The 23,748-nt window shown below is 43.7% G+C and overlaps 1 protein-coding gene across 1 annotated transcript in view; it reads right to left on the bottom strand.

The window, feature by feature from the left end:
• map3k3 (mitogen-activated protein kinase kinase kinase 3) overlaps nucleotides 1-23,748 on the bottom strand; it is a 194,056-nt gene that overhangs the window by 80,902 nt on the left and 89,406 nt on the right. The window contains exons 8-12 of the mRNA XM_038778658.1: nucleotides 21,957-22,090; nucleotides 8,947-9,020; nucleotides 7,953-8,020; nucleotides 5,636-5,728; nucleotides 3,785-3,976 (exon numbers count right to left, since the gene is read on the bottom strand). Of these exons, the coding sequence (XP_038634586.1) occupies nucleotides 3,785-3,976; nucleotides 5,636-5,728; nucleotides 7,953-8,020; nucleotides 8,947-9,020; nucleotides 21,957-22,090 (561 nt within the window). The remainder of the gene's footprint in view (nucleotides 1-3,784; nucleotides 3,977-5,635; nucleotides 5,729-7,952; nucleotides 8,021-8,946; nucleotides 9,021-21,956; nucleotides 22,091-23,748) is intronic.

Genomic DNA, 23,748 nt, shown 5'->3' with positions numbered 1-23,748 from the left:
GAGTACCCTTCATCGACCAGTACTTCCCCGGAGCGGAGAAACTACGATGTCTTCTTTTCAGCCTTTAACACATCATCGATGAAGACAAACATCTTGCCATGGTCATCCCCACACCTCCACTTTCAAACAACCGCGCAACTTCAAACAAACCTTTGTTTGCAGCAAACTACCCAGCCAAAAAGCAGGTCAAATACAATCCAGTTAATCTGCAAAGTGATGGAAGGGGTCATCAAGAATGCAATCAAGTGGTGCCTACACAACAATAGCCTGCTCACTGACATTCAGTTTGGGTTCCGTCTGTGCACACTCAGCTCTTGACCTCATTACAGCTTTGATTCAAGCAGGGGCAAAATGCTGATATCAAGAGGTTAGGTGAGAATGATTGCCCTCTACACCAAGGTATCATGGAGTCCTGTCAAAATTTTAAGTCAATGGAAATCGGGGGTAAAACACTCTACTGGTTGGAGTCATATCGGGCACAAAGATGGTTGTGGTTGTTGGAAGGCCAATCATCTAGGCCCAGGACATCATTGCATGAGCTCTGCAGGGTACCGTAGAATTCCATACAATTCCTACAGTGCAGAAGGAGGCCAATCGGCCCGAGTCTGCACCGACCCTCTTGATGGAGCACCCTATCCGAGTCCACTGCTCTGTAACCCCATAACCTCATCTAACCTGTGTATCTTTGGACACTAAGGGGCAATTTAGCATGGCCTAACCTGCACTTTGGACTGTAGAAAAAAAAAGGAGCACCTGGGAGGAAATACATGCAGACACGTGGAGAAAGTGCAAACTCCATACAACAGTTCCCCAAGGCCGGAATAGAACCGGGCCACTCGCTTTGAGGCAGCAGTGCAAACTACTGTGCTACCCTTTGTCCTAGGGTCAACCACCTTCAGCTGCTTCATCAATGAACTTCTTTCCATCATAAGGTCAGAAATGTGGATGTTCACTGTTGATTGCCCAATGCTCCGCACCATTTGCAACTGCTCAGATTCTGAAGCAGACCGGGCCCATGTGCAGCAAGCGCTGGACAATATTCAGGCTTCGTCTGAAGTGGCAAATAACATTTGTGCCACTCAAGTATTAAGCAATGACCATCTCCAACAAGGGAGAATCTAACCATCTTCCCATGATATTCATTGGTATTTCCATTATTGAATCATCCAGTAACAACATTCTGGGGGGCTATCAATGACCAGAAACTTAGCTGGACTAATCATGTAAATACTGTGGTTAGAAAACACAGTCAAAGGATGGGAATGCTGCATTGAGTAACCCACTGCCCATCTCCCCAAACTCCACCAGACAAGACTCAAGTCAGGATTGTGATCGACTTGAATGGTTTCAATGATTGGCGTTCCAACAAAACTCAAAAAACCGCACACTATCTAAGACAAAGGAGTCTTCATAACTGACATCCCATCCACCATCTTAAACATTCACTGCCTCCTCCATCAGCACATAGCACCAGCAGTGGGCACCGTCCAGAAAATACACTGCAGCACCTCACCAAGGCTCCTTTGAAACCTGCGATCTCTACCACCTAGAATGACAAGGGCAGCAGACACATAGGAAGACCACCACCTGCAAGTTCCCAAGCTACACACCATCCTGACTTGGAACTATAATCGCCGTTCCTTCAATGTCAATGGGTTAAAATCCTGGAACTCCCTTCCTAACAGCATCTGGATATACCTACACCAACATGGACTGCACTATCGTTTCAAGGACAACTGGGGATGAGCAATAAATGTTAACTTTGCCACTCGCATGATTGTATAGTTTCCTTCCATAAGTCTATGCAATCAAAAGTGCTGGAGGGAAATGTCACTTTTCATTCTAGTCAGTTTGAATTTTTTTCCTGACTGGATTCCCACAGAGATGAATAGAGATTGTCCAAACATATTAATCACAACGCATTGTGACTGGAAGGTGCATTAGAAGTTGCTCCTCAGCTGCACTGCAAGTAGTACGAAGTTGAGTAGGAAATTCAGACTTCGATTTCAGAAGGCTTTCAAATTTGCACTTTGCATTACTGAACTCCGCACTAAAAGTGCGGTCGGAGTAGAACACTTACTCTGACCAAATTTTGTGATTTTGTGCTTAAATACTATCATTACACCCTCTTTACCTGTTTCCATGGCACCTTTGTCATTTTATCGGCCCTGCTCTCGAGCCTATCCCTGACCAGCCCCTCCCATTTTTCCAACAGCATAAAACCCATAATTTTTCTGCTTCTCTTCAGTTCCAAAGGTGCGTCACATCGGACACATCGCTCCACAGATGCTGTCAGACCAGCTGAGTGTTTCTAGCACTTTCAGTTTTATTTCAGCTCTCCAGAAGCTACAGTGCTTCACTTTTAATTTTGTGTTTGTTAAGAGATTTGGCTTCAGTCATCTTTCCTTCCATAATCAGACACTGGTGGCCATATCTTAGAACAAATAAAGAAACAACAGAAGCTCCAACCGAATCTTCCAAATATCATTAATTATGGATTAAATCTGTGCTAGAGGACTAGAAGTTTTCCAATATAGCCTTTCTACTTCAAAAGGGAGAAAAGGTAAACCAGGCAACTAATGACACTCTTCCTAATGCAGGCAGTAGGGTTCTAGATATCATAGCACAGGGTAAAATAACACACATAGAAACGCACTGATTAACTAACAACAACCACGCATTGATTGGTAAAATGTATATTCCATATAACAAATATACCTCTTTGATAAAGAAAATGCAGTGGATGTCATGCATATCGATTTTCAAAAATGTTACATAGAAGGCTTGTTGATAAAATGAAAGCACACAGTACTTAAAAGGAGTGGTGCCACAGAGGCAAGACATTGATGAAAGCCAATGGATGGTTTTCAAACTGGCATCATCCAGGATTCAGTGTTCAGATTATTGTTCTTCATACAACCACAAATGATCTGGACTTGGGCTGATGAGCACCATTGGCAGAGAATAACATGGTTAACTGTTTTTCAGTCTGGAGTAATGGACTGTGACTTGACTGGGAAAGTCCCTGGAGAGTTAATGTGCTTTGCAGCCTGAAGAGTTAATTTATTTTCCGGCTTGGGAAGATTTGGTCATTGCTGGGTGGAGCCAAGGAATGTAGAGAGACATTTTGAAAAGCTTTAGAGAGGCAGCTTGTGGAGAAACCTTGGAGAGAGAGGAGTTGAATTCTGATCTGCCCGACGCTGAGTCCACCCATCTCCCATTGTGATATAGTTATAAAAGAGTAATATGTAAAGCAGATCAGTCTTGTCTGGGGACAAGGAAGAAGGTGAAACAAGGCAGGTGAATCAGTTTTTTTAAAGATATTCAGCCAGAGTCTGAAGGGGCTCTCTGAGGGGGCTCTAACAGGAGTCCAAATCTGTGTTGTGATGCAAGTATTACTCTATGTTATGCTGATTTTTAACATAGATTGAGATGTGTATGTTTCTTTTCTTGATGTTTAATAGGAAATTGAGTAGTAGTGTTTAAGGGGTAGTAAGCTATTCTTTTCGGGTGTGAAGTTAAAAAGTTTAATATTGTATTCATAATAAAATTTTGATTTAAAAATACCCAAGGCCTATTTCTTCATGCAATCACTCCTGGAGCAAATCACCGTCTTATAAATAAACTAAAATATTGAGGTTTCAGCCCAATATCCTAGTATCCTAGCCAGTGCTGGGGTCTGATCTGGGATTGTAATACAACAAAGATACTGAAAATGAACCATACTGTCAATGTACTTACAAAGGGTTCAAATCTCTATATTGTAATATAAAGGGTGACCTACATTTAGTGGAAACATTCCTCTCCTGCACTGAGAGCGTGTTTTCGATGTCCCCGCTGCGGATTCGCCCCCTGCTATCCATATACTGAGCAGCCAAACCCATGTTCTCCCCATTTGTACTCAGCGACCTGCTGGAGGGGACGAGAGTGAACAGGTTCCCTTGCTGTCGGCGAATCCTTGGGAAGGTTCTCCGTCCTGAAGAATAAAACAACCAATTGTTATTGAAATTGCTGAAGTATGAAGACTCAAATTTAATTGCCTAAAACCAACAGCAGACAAGAATCACACCAGGCTTCAGCAGCAAGTGCTTTGGGGGGGGGGGGGGGTGTGCTCTGATCATATACTGAGTTTAAATGTCTTTTTTATTCCCCATCGCCAATTCTCTCCACTCGTTAAGGCACTTGGATCCTTACTGTTTCCACATGAGCCAGTGCTCCCAGGGCCTTGTTGAAGTGACAATTATTTGCATTTAAATGACAATGCTGGCAGGCTATCCACCCAAATGGGGCATCACAGCTAATCCTAATCCTCTCAGCATGTGCTGAGTGCTGATTTTTCAGCAGTGTCACTGGATAGCGATTGGGAGTAGGAACTCTGGGCAGCTGTAGTACCTGAACTGCTGCCTCAGTTGAAATGTCCTCACAGAGTAGGCCAGTAATCAAAGTTGAGGTGCTCGTGAATTGTGAGACACAGGTACTAACTGGGCAAACCTCCTAAAATTGTACTATCAGGTAAGCAGTAGTAGGGGTAAAATTGGCCTCAACATTTGGAACATGGAGCAAATAAATAAGGTTCTAGTTCATGATCACTGTCTATATTGGGGTGGTGGGGGAGAGAAACAGTACAATACCATTCCTGCCTGCTAATGTACTGAAAGTACCGGTGTGGTTGGGAACTTGAGATAGCATGCTCACACCCAATGTCAACGTGTATTCATCAAAAGTATGTTGAGGTAATGAGAGAAAAAGAAATCAATGAAACGTTTGCATTTATATAGCACCTCTCAACCTCGGTGTACGGCTTTACAGCCAATGGGGTTCTGATGAAATATCACCACTATCGTAATAAAGAAAACAACAATCTCAGACAATCGCAGCAATGTGAATGCGACCAGATCATCTGTTGTTGTGATTTTGGATGAGGAACAGGACACTGGGAAGAACCTCCCTGTTCATCTTATATTGTATTATCTTCAAAATTGTGCAATGCGATCTTTTATATTCACCCCAGGGGGCACACAGGTCTGTGTTTTAATATCTCACCCATATGACTGCACTTCCAACAATGTAACACTGTCAGCCTTGATTTTTGTGCTCAAGTCCTTATTATTATTGAGTGGGATTCGAATCCTCAACCCACTTGACTTGTGCGCTGACCAACTGAGCCACAGCTGAATAAGAGATCCCATTGCACAATTTTGAAGATAATAATACAATATAAGATGAACAAGGAGGTTCTTCCCAGTGTCCTGTTCCTCATCCAAAATCACAAAAACAGATGATCTGGTTGCATTCACGTTACTGCGATTGTCGGAAGTTTAATATTCCTATTTGCAATGCCAGCAAAACAGTAAGCTGTAACTGTGTCAGCCACTCTGTCCCCTTCTTCAGGGCATCATCCTGTGCCACTTTGAGAGTCTTAATGGAGCTGAGATTTGGATCCAAGGAAAAAGCGGTGTTCAAATTTCACAGGGACTGCCACAGTTGGATTACAACCGAGTTATCATACTTCCAGCTTCTTGTACAACACTTCAGTTTCATGCATTTGGACTCAAGTGATGTGCCTTTGTTAAAGCTGTCCTTCACCCACTGTTTCAGTGATATCTCCTCAGTATGCGCCTCGCTTTATACTCACCATCACCATAATCCTTCTGGTGGACAGACATATGGAACTGTCGGGGATAGGTCCCCCCTTTTCCAGCCTTATCATAGACATGGTTCTCACGATCTGAATAAGAAACAAACATTCAAGGGGACTCAGCAAAAACATTGTAAATAAATTCCCAGAGAAACCCAAATCTCTTCAAAGTCCAGTCACATGCCATTCTTTTCATGTAGTACATATACAGGGTACATATGCTGGACCCCAACGACTCCATTTCAACGCAGTGTCAAGGCCTCTCCTATTTGTCCATTTTCTCCCAACTGACTCGCTGTGTGATTTGTTGCAGATAGGTCCCTCCAGTATCACATACAGGCACTGTACAAAGTGAGGGTCAGGCTATTGGTTGTGGAGAACATTGAACTCAAGCTTACAAAACCAACCCCAACCCTGTGTGCTACAATCTTACTGCTGTGGCCTTTTGATCAATGCATCTCATTCAATGGGTCCGATGATACATTATCCTCACCTTTCTGACCTCTGTTCACTGTTTGTCTCCTTTGTGGATTTCCTTGGAAGGCAGGACCTAAAGTATAATCAAATCCGTAACTAATGCATTGAGTCATAGTGGACCCTACGCATTCTTATTTAAGCTTGGCTGGGTTGAATTTGTGCACGTCCTTGATTTGTAGTTTGCTTCCCATCAGTCATTGCAAGTTCTTGGCACTGAAAAGCTCATCAGGCCAATGCCAGTTTAGCCATTCAATGTTAGTGTCTATCCAGCGTCAAGTGAAGTCTAGCCCTTTGTATCATGTTGTGAACAGTTGTGCTAAGAATGTTAGGAAACGGAAAACTCTCCCAGGATTAAGCGCTCCCAGTCCTAGTGGAGCGATTCCTTCAACACTTTCCCAGCAAGCATTTCCCAAAGCGTACAGCATAGTTTGGATGTAGGATGAACCCATGTCTTTGTTACCTCTAGACTTAACTATTCAACTGCTTCACACACCAAACCCCATTCATCTATCACTCCATGATCACTGATTTACATTAACACATCAATTTTCAAATTCTCATGCTTGCTTTCAAATCATTCCATGGACGCCCTTCCCTTCTTCCGTAATCTCCCCCAACCCTCCAAGATATCTGCATTCATCTAATTCTGGTCCCTTGAGCATCACCAATTTTAACCATTAGCAAAGGCCCACGCTCTGAAACTCCATCCCTAAACCTCTCAACCCCTCTTTCATCCCCAAGACATTCCTTAAAACTCTATCTTGGCCAAGCTTTTAGACAACACCCCATAATCAGCTTGCATGGCTTAACTCTAAATTTTTCCTCTATTTAACAAAAAAATACATTTAGAGCACCCAATTCTTTTTTTTCCCCAATTAAGGGGCAAATTAGCGTGGCCAATTCACCTACCCTGCACATCTTTTTGGGTTATTGGGATGAGACCCACGCAGACACGGGGAGAACGTGCAAACCCCACACGGACAGTGACCTAGGGCCGGGATCGAACTTGGGTCCGTGAGGCCGCAGTGCTAACCACTGCGCCACCATGCTGCACGAAAATATTTCCTCTATAACCGTAGTGCCATTTTATGTTAAAGGCATAATGGAGTTGCTTGGTAGTACAGAACTAGAGTATTGCCAAAAAATACATTTTGTCAAAGCTTTTCGTCTTGCCCTCATCGGGACAATTGCATGAATACCAATGTCATGGAAACAACAGCGTTTATAAATTTGTTGCTGCTGTCACCTCCTTGCACTCTGCCAAAGTGCTTTAACACCTTTAAAAGAACAAGCACTTACTCTCACGAGTGCAAATCGTGGAATTCCTAGTACAGAAGGCCCTGCCTTCGATCCTTCAAAAGAGTACCCGACCTAGGCCTAATCTCCCATCCTATCCCTGGAGTCCCACCAAACCTTTGAACACTTAGGTGTAATTTATTTTGGCCAATCTACCTAGCCTGCACCTCTTTGGACTGTGAGAGGAAACCGGAGCAGCCGGAGGAAACCCACGCAGACACAGGGAGAATGTGCAAATTCCACACAGTCACTCAAGGCAGGAATCGAACCCGTGTCCCTGGCCTCTGAGGTAGCAATGCTGACTACCGTGGCGCCAATGCGAATTCCTTTTCCCATACAAGCCAACTCTGTGACTATGCTGGAGTGGATTCAAATCAAGGTCTCAGAAACGAAAAGAGCATTGTAAAAATCCACGACACTGACCATGACTCTAGCTACAGTGGAACTTTGGAAGAGACAATGAAAAATCAATATACGATGTTTGATACTGTTTTTTTATTTTACAGAAAAAGTAAGTTCATGAGCTGAGTTTCAAACCTACCCAAGTACAGCTGTCTGTTGTCAGGGTAGCTCTGTGCTCTGGACATGCGAGTCTTCCGGTATGATGGGCTGAAAATTTAAAAAGAAATATGTTAGCAATGTCAGACATATGCAGTGACTGACTTCAAATTGTTACTTCTGCTCAATCTAGTCTGGATGTCAAAGGAAAGTCCGTGTTGGTTTTTTGCTGGAAAGCAGAACAAGGCAAGTTTGGTTTACAAGTAGTGACCTATAAGAGAGAGCCCAGAGATGCAATGAGGCACTCTCTTTTTCTGTGGTGCCATTGTTAGCCATTGAGATGGGCAAATATAAAGTGGCACGGATAGTGGTCATGTTCCAGGCAGAGGTGGAATTGCCCAGCCAGCCTGCTGGATGGCAAAAATCAGATGGCCAAAATGAAAAATGTTGCTTCTGGAAAAAGTGATGAGAGTTGTCACTTTTGAACTGCTCACAGAAAAATTCCCTGAATACATAAGAAGCATAGAAAAGCTATGATGTAAAATAAGCCATCTGGCTGTATCTGTGCCAGCTCTTCCTCTGTAGCCTTGTTGGTTACAGCACTTCCAAGCATTTATAGATATTTCCCTCCTTTTTTCCTCTTGTTAGTTATTCTTGCCTTGATTCTCGCTAGAATAAAGTTCAGTAGCACTTATTAGTCTCTGACGCTTTGTTCTAGTATTAAGGAACCTAAATAGTGAGCATCAGGAGGGCCTTCCAACACAGGAGCAGGCCAACTGATCAAGAATCACAGCTGGATCCAAGCCCCAGCACTCACCAACTGCTGAACAGTGATGAGGATGAGAAATATTGGCTGATTTTCCCTTTCCTAATTCAGAATTCTGAGATCACCAGTGTCTCCATTTCATTCCCACCAATGCAGTACATTACTTGCAATGAACACAGGATATTACAGACACTGTCCCAATAACAAGAGTGATTTTTTGAAAGCCTTACAGAATTGGATAAAGAGAAGAGACCTCAGTGTTCACAGTTACCTGTCTGCTCTCCTATCCAAGGATTGGCAGCTGCCCGACATGGAGTTCTCAGCACTGCTCTGGGGTTCGTAGATCTGCATGGAACATCACAGTGCCATTAATTTAATTTTCTGAAAAACTACTCTATAAATTGTGCTTAAGATGTAAATTCCAGTTTCATCCCCACTGATAGCAGTGGTACAAATTGAGCGCGTAGGGAAATCAGCCAAGTGTAGGGAAATCAGCCAAGTTAGGCCAGGGTAAAAATTGCAAACTTTGTTTGTGAGATTTGTTAGCCAAGGGACTGTTGGTTTTTCAGCAACAATGATTTAAACACAAAGACAAAAGCCTGAAAGGCCAGGGTGGCAACCCAGGCCACGTGTAACAAGAGTTCCTGCACAGATACTATAAAAACACAATACATCCTCAAGTGATATATTTTCTGAATTTATCTCTTTAACAGATGAATGATACGGCACTCAAGTCTCTCAAACCATTTTAGGTTGAAAAAGTTAGAACATAGAACATAGAACGATACAGCGCAGTACAGGCCCTTCGGCCCTCGATGTTGCACCGACATGGAAAAAACTAAAGGCCATCTAACCTACACTATGCCCTTATCATCCATATGCTTAACATATAAACTTTTAAATGCCCTCAATGTTGGCGAGTTCACTACTGTTGCAGGTAGGGCATTCCACGGCCTCACCACTCTTTGCGTAAAAAACCCACCTCTGACCTATATCTATTACCCCTCAATTTAAGGATATGTCCCCTCGTGCTAGCCACCTCCATCCGCGGGAGAAGGCTCTCGCTGTCCACCCTATCTAACCCTCTGATCATTTTGTATGCCTCTATTAGGTTGAGAGAGAAAGCCAATTTCCATGATGAGCATTACTCTGTGTGATACTATGAAATCTATCAATAAGCTACCAAGGGACTAAAGTTTGTTTTATAAATAAAGTTTTTTAAAAAGCTGAAAATTTACAGGAGGGTGTGAGAAAAGCTACATTTCCTTTGGATCATTTTAATATTCAGGTACAATTGGCACCCTTGCTCCAATTCTTCCCAGCTTTATGGCGAAGGCAAGGGACTCTCAGAAACAGACCCGTGGAGGAAAAAAACAGAAGAATTTAGAAATCAAGAGATAAAAATAGAAAGTACTGAAAATATTCAGCAAATCTGCAGCAGCTGTGGAGAGCGAAACAGGATTAACATTTCAGGTTGATAATCTTTAGTCAGAACTGGAAAAAGGGATATAAAAGTTTCAAAGGAAGTGCAAAGACAGGGGAAGGGGAGAAGGGAGAAAAAATAAAAACAGCAAAGGTCTTTGACAGGATGGAAGGCAGGAGGAACTTCACAATAGAAGGGATGGTAGTGAATGGCAAAAGGGGATAGCAATGAGACAAGGAGACAAACCACGAGTCTGGAGATGGTGTAAATGGAAACAATACCACCATTACGATAATTTGGTCTATTCAAGAGTGGTACAGTGGTTAGCACTGCTACCTCACAACACCAGGGACCCGGGTTCGATTCTGACCTTTGCTGACTGTGTGGAGTTTGCACGTTGTCCCAGTCTGTGTGGGTTTCCTCTGGGTGCTCCTGTTTCCTCCCACAGTCCAAAGATGTGCAGGTTAGGTAGATTGGCCATGCTAAATTGCCCCTTAGTGTCCAATGGTTAGGTGGGGCTACGGGGATAGGGCGGGTGAGTGGACCTAGGTAGGGTGCCCTTTCAGAGGATCGGTTCAGACTCTGCACTTTAGGCATTCTATGATTTCTAGGTCCTCTTCAAGATTGTACCATTTAGTTAATTTTGCCTGTTCTTCCAACCCAAGTGCATCATTTCAGTATTGTCTGTATTAAAATAATGTAATGTGACTGTCCAGCGTATTGTCTGTTTATGTCTTGTGGAAGTACTCATATTTGACTAAATTTGAGTTTTGCATTATCTGGAAACACTGAAATTATGCCTGAATAACCCATGTCCAGATCATTGATTCATATCAAAAAGATTAGCAGTCCCATTACAATCCTGGGGTAGACCCATTTATACTTCCCTCCAGTCTGAGAAACAACCAGCCATCGCTGCTCTCTGCTTTCAGTCCATTAGCCAATTTTGTTTGCATGCTGCCATTGCTTTTTTAATCCCACAGGCTTCAATTTTGCTAACAAGTATATGATGCCATACTTTATGGAACACCTTTTGAAAGTTCGTACCTTTCAATCATACCACCTTCACCAATCCTCTCCATTATTTCAAAGAATCCAAACACATTTTGCTTTTAACAAATTCATGTCGGCTGTCATTTACAAATCCACACTATTACAAGTGAAAATTAATTTTGTCTCAAGTTACTGTCTCTAAAAGGTTTCCTGTCATTGATGTTGGGCTGACTAGTCAGTCATTGGCAGACTTACTCTCAACCCCTTTTTTTGACAGAGTGTAAAAATCGTAATTCTGCAGTCCTTTGGCACCATTCCCACATTTGAGGATTCGAACATTGTGGCCAGTTCCTCTGTAATCTCCCTTTACTTCCCTCAACAACCTAGCATCTTAATTGGATCAGTTGACTTGTCTACTTCTGAGTACTGTCAACCTTTAAGTGTCTCTTCCTCTTCCTCAACTGTGTATCTATTCTTTAGTGAAGATTAGTGCTATTTTGTACTTTAGCCGTGCCTTCTGCACAGATCTCTTTTTTGGTCCTAAATCGACCCTACCCTTCTTTCGACAATCCTTTTCTATTTATACATTTACAAAAGACCTTTGGGTTCCCTTTTATGTTACCCACTAATTGGTTGTTGCACACTCTCTTTACTCCACATTTCCTCTTTTAGTTCTTCTCTTTAGTTTGGTTTGCTACTGCAGGATTTCTCAACCTGGGAACTGTAATTTGACCCTTCAATAGTTGCCCATGAGCTGTTTCTCCCATCTGTAGTCTCCCATGTTCCCCTGTGTACTGAGATGATTGGAGTAATCTCGGATACAAAGACTGCACGTGTGTAAGTTCTCACTGTAGGAGACCTTTTGCAATGTGGTTGGACAGGTTCCTTGGCATATCACTGGTTTCCACAGGTTTACCTCAATAAGAAATGTGAAGTGGAAAGAGATTATCCTAGGCTGCCGCAAGGCTGCAATAATCAGGATCAATATGATTCTATTCTTAAATGTCTTCAGTCTGTGTTCATAGCTAAAGGTGTTTTCAGTTTCCCCCATATCTCAAACCCAGAGTTTTATATTCACAACCACATGCCTCTATGATGGACGGATGGAGCTAGTCTGGATGATTGCACCCTTTCAGTTGATACCACCACTATCCGTGAAGGGGTAGAGGACGAAACGGAAGAGGATGGTGCTGAGGCAGGGTGTGTAAAGTCACTCTAGGTCTGCTTATTTCAAGGTTCGACATAGGAGACTAATTAAGGCAAATGCACATGGGATACAGGGTGATTTGATAATGTGGATTCATAATGACCGAGAGGTAGGAGACAGAGGGTGATGATAGACGGCTGCTTTAGCGACTGGAAGCCAGAGACCAGTGGCGTACCACAGGAATCCGTGCTGGACCCCCTATTGTTTGTCATAGAACAGTACAGCACAGAACAGGCCCTTCGACCCTCGATGTTGTGCCGAGCAATGATCACCCTACTCAAACCCATGTATCCACCCTATACCCGTAACCCAAACAACCCCCCCCTTAACCTTACTTTTTAGGACACTACGGGCAATTTAGCATGGCCAATCCACCTAACCCGCACATCTTTGGACTGTGGGAGGAAACCGGAGCACCCGGAGGAAACCCACGCACACACGGGGAGGACGTGCAGACTCCGCACAGACAGTGACCCAGCCGGGAACTGAACCTGGGACCCTGGAGCTGTGAAGCATTTACGCTAACCACCATGCTGCCCTATTTATATAAATGACATAGATGACTATGTGAGGGGTAGGATTGGTAAGTTCGCTGATGACACAAAGATTGGCCAGGTGGTTAACAGTGAGGTTTAGTGTCTTGGGTTACTGGAAGATATAGACTGGATGGCCAAATGGGCAGATGGAATTTAACCCTGAAAAGTGAGAGCTGATACACTTTGGAAGGAGCAATTTAACAAGGAAGCATATTATGAAAGGTCTGACACTGGGAAGTTCCGAAGAACAAAGGGACATTGGTGTGTTTGTCCATAGATCTCTGAAGGCAGAAGGGCAGGTTAAAAGGGCATATGGGACACTTGCTTTTATCAATCGGGGCATAGATTACAAACGCAGGATGGTCATGATGAAACGAAAATCGCTTATTGTCACGAGTAGGCTTCAATGAAGTTACTGTGAAAAGCCCCTAGTCGCCACACTCCGACACCTGTTCGGGGAGGCTGTTACGGGAATCGAACCGTGCTGCTGGCCTGCCTTGGTCTGCTTGCAAAGCCAGCGATTTAGCCCTGTTCTAAACAGCCCCGTAAAAAACCCACGCAAACATGGGGAGAAAGTGCAAACTCCACATGAACAGTGACCCAGAACTGGGATCGAACCTGGGACCTCGGCGCCGTGAGGCCGCAGTGCTAACCCATTGCGCCACCAAAATTGCTTATTGTCACGAGTAAGCTTTAATGAAGTTACTGTGAAAAGCCCCTAGTCGCCACATTCTAGCGGCTGTTCGGGGAGGCTGGTACGGGAATTGAACCGTGCTGCTGGCCTGCCTTGGTCTGCTTTAAAAGCCAGCAATTTACCCAGTGCGCTAAACCAGCCTGATGGAGCTGTACAGAACTTTAGCGAGGCCACAGCTGGAGTACTATGTGCAATTCTGGTTGCCACATTATATGAACTGATTGAGGTGTACAAGATTATGAGGAGCATGAACACGGTGGATAGGGAACAGCTGTTCGCCTTAGTTGAAGGGCCAGTTACAAGGGGACACAAGTTCAAAGTGAGGGGTGGGAGGTTTAGGGGGCATTTGCGCAAAATACTTTTTACCCAGAGAGTGGTGACAGTCTGGAACGCACTGCCTGGGAGGGTGGTGGTGGCGGGATGCCTCACATCCTTTAAGAAGTACCTGGATGAGTACTTGGCACGCTATAACATTAAAGGCTATGGGCCAAGTGCTGGCAAGTGGTATTAGGTCACTGGCAGGTTGGGTACAGGTGGTTAAAATGATTGTGCTGCCGCGATTCCTGTTTATTTTTCAATGCCTGCCGATTTTCCGGCCAAATACATTTTTTTAGAGAGATTGAAGGGATGATTACCTCGTTCATATGGGGAGGGAAGGTGGCCAGAGTTAGAAAGGTGCTACTACAGACAGGAAGGCAGGCAGAGGGTTTGGGACTTCCGAAACTGATGTATTATTACTGGGCGATGAATGTGGAGAAGGTACGGAGCTGGATCAGAGGGGCTGACTCCCAATGGGTCAGAATGGAGGAGAGTTTGGGTAGGGGGTCGGGATTGAAGGCGCTAGCGACAGCGCCGTGCCCAACAGCCCCAGGGGGCCAGCACTTCGGGTTGGCAGGGTCAAGGGAAATGCCGATTCGGGGGAACCATAGATTTGAGCCAGGGAAGTGGGATGGAAATTTTCGGAGGTGGGAGGAGAAAGGAATTAGGCCACTAAAAGATTTGTTTCTTGGGAGTCGGTTTGCAGGACTGAAGGAGCTGGGAGCGAAGTATTGGCTGGAGCAGGGGGAAATATTTAGATACATGCAGGTTCGGGATTTTGCCAGAAAGGAGTTACAGAGCTTCCCAGTAGAGCCAGCTACCACATTGCTGGAGGAGGCGCTGACGACAGGGGAACTGGAGAAGGGGTAGTACCAGAGGATAACAAGGCTATTTTGGAGGAGGAGAAGGCATCACTGGAAGGGACCAAGGCAAAGTGGGAGGAAGAGTTGGGAGAGGATATGGAGGAAGGGTTCTGGTGTGAGGTGCCCTGGAGAGTGAACGCCTCCACCTCGTGTGCGAGGTTGGGGCTGATACAGCTGAAGGTGGTGCATAGAGCACACCTGACAAGGGTGAGGATGAGCCAACTCTTTGAGGGGGTAGAAGATGTGTGTGAAGGTTGCAGGGGGTGCCACGCAAACCACGATCATATGTTTTGGTCCTGTCCAAAGCTGGAGGATCACAGGAAGGAGGTGTTTAGGGTAATCTCTAAGGTGGTGCATGTGAAACTGGACCCGGGCCCGCAGGAGGCCATAATCGGGGTGTCGGACCAGCCGGGTTTGGAAACGGGTGCGGAGGCAGATGTTATAGCCTTCACCTCGTTGATCACCCAAAGGCGGATGCTAGTGTGCGGAGATCAACCTCTCCACTCTGTGCCCTGGCGTAGCGGGGGGACCTGCTGGAACTCTTGACCCTAGAAAAGGTCATGATGTGGAGATGCCGGCGTTGGACTGGGGTGAGCACAGTAAGAAGTCTTACAACACCAGGTTAAAGTCCAACATGTTTGTTTCAAACACTAGCTTTCGGAGCACTGCTCCGAAAGGTCACATTTGAACTGAAGGGAAGGATGGAGGGGTTCTACAATTCATGGCCGTTATACATTATGCACTTTCGAGAATTGGATTACATTGAACACTGGTTTGGGGAGGGGGGGGGGGGGGAAAGAGAGAGAGAGAGAGAGAGAGAGAGAGAGAGAGAGAGAGAGAGAGAGAGAGAGAGGGACTATATGTGTTAATGGCGACTATGGGTGATTCTTGATTCCTTTTTGTCATTCGTTTATGTTCACATGCGGGCTAATGTTTGGAGTTTGGTGGGAGGATGGGATCGTTGTTATTGATATGGGGATTGACATTACATTTGTTACGGATTGTTTATTGTTGGGTGTAAATTTGGGAGAAAATGTGAAAAAGAAGAATAAAAATACATTTTTTAAAAAAAAGTGGGATTAGGTGGGTAGGTCAGGGTCTTTCATGCATCGGTGCAGACTCGATGGGCTGAAGGTCCTCTTCTGCACTGTAGTATTCTGTGATTTCTCCATTTCTCTCATATCCTATCCATTGCTGCTGTCATTAAATCATTGGCTTTGGGGTTGTGTATCAAAGTGTTATGTTTCAGAACTAAAAAATGTCCACCTGGAACTTTAGCCCAGTCCAGCCGAGTTTGCACAAAATGAACCTATAGTGAAAACTATACTTTTTGCCGCTGATTCATTTTCTGTTAAGCAAATGCTCAATGGGGCGGAGCAGGCCTTGGACAGCAAGTGGGCACATGGCGTAAATGTACATTTAAAAAAAAAACGTAAACTGCTATTTCAACAGGGGGAAGGGAAATCATGACAGGAAAAATTATTGTAAGCCCTACACAGTTAATACAAGAAAACGGGATACATTTTTTGACGTGGCCATCAACTTCTCACCAACAAAACACTCGAGCGATGATACTTCCTTTATCAAGTTCAACACTAAGGGCTGAAAACTGTTTGATGATGAAAAGATGATTTAAAAAAAATCAATCGCCTTACAAAACTGGTGAAATAGAAAGACTTGAATTTCGGTCTTGTTTTTACTGGAAGGGTAGAAATTCATCAACTGCAGTATGGAATTTGTGCACAAAACTGTCCTATGAATCTTTGAAACCCTCCAAATTTAACGACCAAGCATAAAATGCAAAAGGACAAGCAACATTTGTTTTTTGGGCAAAAGAATGTTCAGTACTGAGGCAGTAATAAAATCTACAGTGAGCATTGATGATTAGCTTATAATCTCATCCTATAGAGTATCGTAAAAGATTGCTACAAATAAAAACACATGCAACTGCTGAGGAGTTGATTGTGCCGTTTGCCAGTGAAATAACAAGGGACACATTTGGAAAGCAGAACTGGAAAAAAACACTGACGTCAAATTATGGATTGATCTAATTAATGTCAGAAGAGATTACTTTGATTGAGAACGATTTTGCTCTACAACTTTGTGAATCCACAGGCATTCTATAATATCCTATTTATGTATCTATCTATCAGTACTTGAGGAATAAGGAAATTACAGTAAACTTATTTTGCAAAGAGCACAAGATAACATTTCTGAAGAGCTGATGATTTCATGACGCTAAGTAAAATCAGCTGGGCCAACTACACTGGGCTCTGCACCAATGAGGCTGCAGTAAACACAAGAGGGCATTCTGGTGTTGAGCAAAAAATAAAAGCTGCTCAACCTTGTGTTATTTGAAAACATTTTAGCCCAAGAGGCACTTGCCATGTAAGATATTGAACAAGTCTTCACAATGTTCTGAACACAGTGGTAATATTTGTGTTCTGCTGTACCTTGTGGAGGAACAAGATACCAAGTACAATTTTGTGCCCTTTCTACACTGAGGTGAGACAGCTACCGCAAGGCAGAATGCATGCGCACATATTTAATTTCAGTGACATAATTTCTTAGCTGGTAAAAAACCTCAACTTGCTGAGGTGCTAAGTGACTGTATGTAGCTGGTTTACCTCGCAAACATTCAATGAAATGAATGGGTTGAATGAAACTGTGCAAGATTGGAAAACTCTTTTTGCCTAACATGAAAAACTGACACATTCGAAAGGAAACTGCAGGTCTGAAAGCTTCTTGTCTGGGGTTACCAAGGATGCATTCAAGTTTCTACACTTCATTCAAGAAAAAGAATGTTGACGGTGATGTAATCAGACCACAGCTACAAGTGCATCTTTCAAATCTACACGATTTTTTTTTTCCAGAACACATGATGGAACCACCAATACACACCTGTGGGCTTCACATCCCCTTAGTGAGACTACTAAAGCTAAATTTCCACCCTCTGTCTCAAAGCTATTGAAGAACTCAATGGGATTTCATCAGGCAGCTCCCTCGGAACCATGTTCAGTAAAATGTCACCTGAAATATCTTAGTGTGAATGCTGCAGTGACTGTATTTAAATAAAAATAAGGGCAAAATTTAAAATAAACTCAGTTTTTTCATTGACTCGACAGTCCTTCATTACAGTCTGCAGCTCATTGCATCTGGAAAACTTCCTTTCTGCAGTATATTTTCTTCTATTTTCAATTCTAACTTTACGAAAATGATGCTTAGCTTTGAATTCCAATGAGGGGTGACAACAGAAACATTAGCGTGTTTTCTTTACATATGATGACCACTACAGATTTCCAGCAACTGCTTTTTTTGTTTCAAATTTAAAATGGCATTTAAATGAATTGTTTTGGTCATGTTAGGTAGGTACAACACGAAAGGACTCTCTAGGTTCGAGCACCTCGGGGAGATGTTGTACACCCTCAGCAATGGTTCAATTGGAAGAGTACTCCAAGCAGCTGACTTGATAACCTTCCCTCAAATCTATGCCAGCGTTGAGTTCAGTACACATGGTCATCTAATCCTGCCTGTAACTGTTTATCGAGTTATAGTTTTCAACAAAAAAAAAATCACAGACTTGGGAGAAACAAGAGTTGGACTTAAAAGAACTAAGTCCTCCGATGAAGGAATCTACTCTTGTAGATTTTCTACAAAATCTGATTTTCTGCTTCTGGGATATTGCTGAGTGCAGATCAGCTTCCAAAAATGTGGCTATGCTTCAAAATGTCTTTGATGTAATGAGCTTTAAGACATTCTGAAGATGCGATAAGTCTATATAAGTACAGATCAGTCTTCATAATTTTACTGATGCGCCACTCTAAACATTGTAAATCAATGAAACGTGGTGGAAAGAGCCTCCCATGCCCTTGTTCTCTGGCCACACTCGCAACACCCTCTTCCCTGCCACTGTAACATGTGAGGAGCCATCTGCTGGATAACATATCAAAGCTCTATCTGCTCCAGTGTCCTGGCCAATATTTATCTTTCAACCAACATCACTGAAACAGATAATTGTATTACTGTTTGAGAGATCTTGTTGTGCACAAATTGGCTGCTGTGTTTCCTTCATTGCAACAAGAATGTAAAATTAGTTCAAAAGTACTTATTTGGCTTCAAAGTGCTTTGGGACAGTTTGAGGCTTTGAAATGTGCATTCTAAATGCAACTTCTATCCTTCAATAAAAGGGGATTAGTGGAATTTTGGGAGCAGGTCCAAGCAGACTGAACGATTTACGTAGGAAGAGAAGAAGAAAATTGTGTGTATGTGCCGAATGAAGGGGAGGTCCTGTCCCACTGTCAATGAGGTAATTGACAGAGGATGAGTCACTGAGATTTGCTCTGGCACAGCACCAGCATCTACACCACAGGCATAGGCCTGGGGACAAGTGGTCTGTCTGCCTGAGCACTCAGTTAGGGGTCGAGAAAGTTGCAGAAGGAAATTAAGAGAAAGGAATTTATTTGCAAAACTTCAGGATTGAACTCTGTTGAATTGCAGGTATCTCAATGTCAGACAGAGGCCCACACACTCAAGTGTAGAAACAAGTCTTGAACACTCCTGGCTGCTGTCCAAGAGGCATCAGAAGCTGCTCTTTTAACGGCTCAGCTGCAAGCAGGACACACCATTCCTGCACACAGTCTGTGACTGGTCAGTGGGCTGGTTTAGCACAGGGCTAAATTGCTGGCTTTGAAAGCAGACCAAGGCAGGCCAGCAGCACGGTTCAATTCCCGTACCAGCCTCCCCGAACAGGCGCCGGAATGTGGCGACTAGGGGCTTTTCACAGTAACTTCATTTGAAGCCTACTTGTGACAATAAGCGATTTTCATTTCATTTCATTCACTCGCGAATGCCAACATCGTGTGGTATCAGCTCACCATGAAACTGCTTGCTGCTAATTTGTCTTGACAGGACATCGCACTAAAGTGCCCACAACACATTTACTGAGAGTGTGTAGTCACTACTGTAATGTAGGAAACACAGCAAACTGTCACAAACAACAGTGATAACCACCTGATATTCAGATTTTTTGAAACATTCATTGAGGGACAAGTGTTGTCCAGCGTATCAGGGGTACACTCAAGGAGAATAAACAATTTAACTGTGAATTAAATCGCAATAAGTCAACAGGATTCAATAGAAGAAAAGGACCGGGGCGGCACGGAGACGCAGTGGTTAGCACAGCTGCCTCACAGCACCAGGGACCCAGGTTCAATTCCAGCCTCGGGTGACTGTATGAAGTTTGCACTTTGTTCCAGTGTTTGTGTGGATTTCTTCCAGGTGCTCCGGTTTCCTCCCACAGTCCAAAGAGGTGCAGATTAGCTGGATTAGAACATAGAAAAATACAGCACAGAACAGGCCCTTCGGCCCACGATGTTGTACCGAACTTTTGTCCTAGATGAAGAATAAATTAATCTACACCCCATCATTCTACCGTAATCCATGTACCTATCCAATAGCCGCTTGAAGGTCCCTAATGTTTCCGACTCAACTACTTCCACAGGCAGTGCATTCCATGCCCCCACCACTCTCTGGGTAAAGAACCTACCTCTGACATCCCCCTATATCTTCCACCATTCACCTTAAATTTATGTCCCCTTGTAATGATTTGTTCCAACCAGGGAAAAAGTCTCTGACTGTCTACTCTATCTATTCCCCTGATCATCTTATAAACCTCTATCAAGTCACCCCTCATCCTTCTGCATTCTAATGAGAAAAGGCCAAGCACCCTCAACCTTTCCTCATAAAACCTACTCTCCATTCCAGGCAACATCCTAGCAAATCTCCTTTGCACCTTTTCCAAAGCTTCCACATCCTTCCTAAAATGAGGCGACTAGAACTGCACACAGTACCCCTATGCTAAATTGCCCCATAAATGTCCAAAAAGGTTAGGTGGCGTTACTGGGATAGGGTCGGGGCGTGGGCCTAGGTAGGGTCCTTTTTCCAAGAGTTAATGCATGCTCGATGGGCCGAATGGCCTCCTTCTGCACTGTAGAGATTCTATGATTGAGGTTGGTGGGCAGCTAATTAAAGAGTGTCTGCAACATACAGTTGTGGGCCACCTGTCGGATATCTGCTTACAAGGAGAGTCCCAACAACAAGTTACTATCTAAAGTAATGAAACTCAACGGTTTAAGCTATTCCCTATTCAGCTTTGACAAAGGGCCGAAACTTTAGCTCCTTTCTCTCCCTACAGATGCTGTCAGATCTGCTGAGATTTTCCAGCATATTCTCTTTGGTTTCAGATTCCAGCACCCACAGTAATTTGCTTTTATTTTAAACTATTCCCTTTCTGTGCCGTAGAGATTGACTAGCACTGTGTTCACAATTAGCATGAGCAGCATTTAACATGTGATGTTAATTATGAGCCTTAACATTCTGCAACAAACTTAGGAAGCCCTTAATGTGCAAATCGAACAGGTTATTAAAGATAAGAGGGAGGCAAGGGTGTGATGCTGCTTGTTTGCAACATTAGAGGGGCATACATTGATCAGCAATTGGCCAATATGTACATTCATAATGACATGCAGCGTCATCTCACCAACATCTTTCCAGGAAGATGTGGCTTTATTATTCTTACAGGTGATGGAAATTTGAACCCAGGAAAACAGTTTATCCTGGACTTAAAGAGGACAATAAGAAGGCATGAGAAGGAGCTCAATTTTCATTTTCATTTCACACTGACTGAGAATGACAGCAATGCAGGTTGGAGATCAAACCTAGAATGTGTCTCCTTTATTAGGCTTAGTATCACCCCACATTGCCCACCCCCTTGATTTATGGCTGCACTGATCTGTTTGTACAGATGTGACCACCAGAGCCATACTCTCCATCAGACAACTACCTCTGATCGGAGAGATCAGGCTTTGCCTTGCTGCTATAACTCTCTTGACAGATCAATTTGGTTTAAGAAAATGAGAAGAGCCAACTCGACTCAATCCATTGGTGTGGACAAAAACGTTCAGCCAGAGCTTGTGGCAACATAGTGTGGTAGAGCTGCCAACACTCTTCCTCCATCCTCTGGTCATACATATGTACACCAAAGCTTCACTCCAACCCAAACACTTTTGACGAGTTGGTAGATCAGTGCAGGATATTGTAGACACAGCCAATATCCCTGGATGGAAGTGTTCCAAAGTAACCTCTTCAAACGTTTATCGACAGTACATTTGCTGTTACTTCCTCACTTAAAACCCTGATTTTTGTTTTGCACATTTTAGGAAACATTAATGAGCAAAGTCTTTACTTACACATTGTTCCATGTTCTCAGGAATGAATTCCCCTTCACTGTGAATGCTGGTGTAGGATCCTTGGCGAGCAATTCGCTGTTGTCGTTCTGGTACATATCCTGGGGGTGGTGAACTTCGACCTGTGTTCTGAGAACCTGCACAGAGAACAATTTTACTGAGCAGTGCAGAAACCTAATTTTTAACACATCAGCTAGCAATTATCTCAGTGAAATGTTTGTGCAAAACCAACTTGTGTTTATGTAGCATCTTTAACGTAATAAAATGTCTCAAAGCATTTCAAAGAAGCGTTTGAAGCAAAATTTAACACCGAGCCATTTAAGGAGATAGAATGGTAGATGGCAAAATTTTTGGCCAAAGAGGTACGTTTTAAGAAGTGTCTTAAAGGGAAAAAGATAGTGAGAAAGACTAGGGTTTAGAGAGAGAACTCCAGAGCTGAGGGTCTCTGCAACAAATGCATGGTTGCAGAGGTCAGGAGGCCAGAATTAAAGGAGCACAAATATCTCGGAAGTTTGTATGGCTGGAGGAGATTAGAGGCAGGGAAGGAAAAAGCTGTGGAGGGATTTGAAACAAGAAGAATTTTTAAATCGCAGCACTTCTTAATCCTGAACCGATGTAGGCCAGCAAACGCAGGGGTGATGAACAAACAGGAGTTGGTGCAAGTTTGGAAACAGGCAGCAATGTTTTGAACAATCTCATGTTAATGATGCCACAGATGTATGGTCAGAAGCGTGTCAGGTCATCATATATGACTCCAAATTGCAGTCTGGTTCAACTGATATTTACAGATAGTGATATTAAAGTGCAATGCAAACTAAAATGCATACGAGAGGCTGTGTTGCAATGCCTGTATTTCTCCCCATAGTACTCTTGTCAAGTCCATTATAACGACCACAGTTCACATGCCAACGTACACAATACATAAATAGCTGCATGCACAGCACACTCAAGATCGGAAAGTAAAGCATCTCCCTGAGTCAGTACAGCCTGAATAACACAAATGAAGCAGTTCTCTCCATTGTATCTCATAGTTGCTTTTGCATTCAGCCTTTCCCATTAGAGATTATAATGCAGATTCAGAAGTGTTTTTGTGTGCAAAGGTGAAATATTGCAGGTCCCTGTACTCATAATATTTCACATAGAATCTGCCATGTTTTTATACTCAACGCACATGCCATGAGCATTTTTGCTTGTTATCTGAAAATTGTACATTTTTCTCCACCCACCAACCCCAAGCTACTTTTGCTGATGGCACTGCCCAGATTCTTCTTTGATATACCGCTTGGTGGAGTGGCACAACGCAGTGGTTAGCACTGTTTCCTCATGGCACTGAGGACCCGGGTTCGATCTTGGCCTCGGGTCACTGTCCGTATGGTGTTTGCACATTCTCCCCGTGTCTGTATGTGTCTCACCCCCACAATCCAAAAATGTGCAGGGTAGATAGAACATAGAACAGTACAGCACAGAACAGGCCCATCGGCCCTCGATGTTGTGCCGAGCAATGATCACCCTACTCAAACCCACGTATCCACCCTATACCCGTAACCCAACAATCCCCCCCCCCCCCCCCCCCCCCCCTCCCCCCTCCCCCTTAACCTTACTTTTTAGGACACTACGGGCAATTTAGCATGGCCAATCCACCTAACCCGCACATCTTTGGACTGTGGGAGGAAACCGGAGTACCCGGAGGAAACCCACGCACACACGGGGAGGACGTGCAGACTCCGCACAGACAGTGGCCCAGCCGGGAACCGAACCTGGGACCCTGGAGCTGTGAAGCATTTATGCTAACTAC

Source organism: Scyliorhinus canicula, chromosome 19 (genome assembly GCF_902713615.1).
Source record: "Scyliorhinus canicula chromosome 19, sScyCan1.1, whole genome shotgun sequence".
In the NCBI taxonomy this organism is placed as follows: Eukaryota; Metazoa; Chordata; class Chondrichthyes; order Carcharhiniformes; family Scyliorhinidae; genus Scyliorhinus; species Scyliorhinus canicula.
The sequence above is the reverse complement of the archived record's forward strand: the minus strand, read 5'-3'. Positions and strand labels throughout refer to the sequence as shown.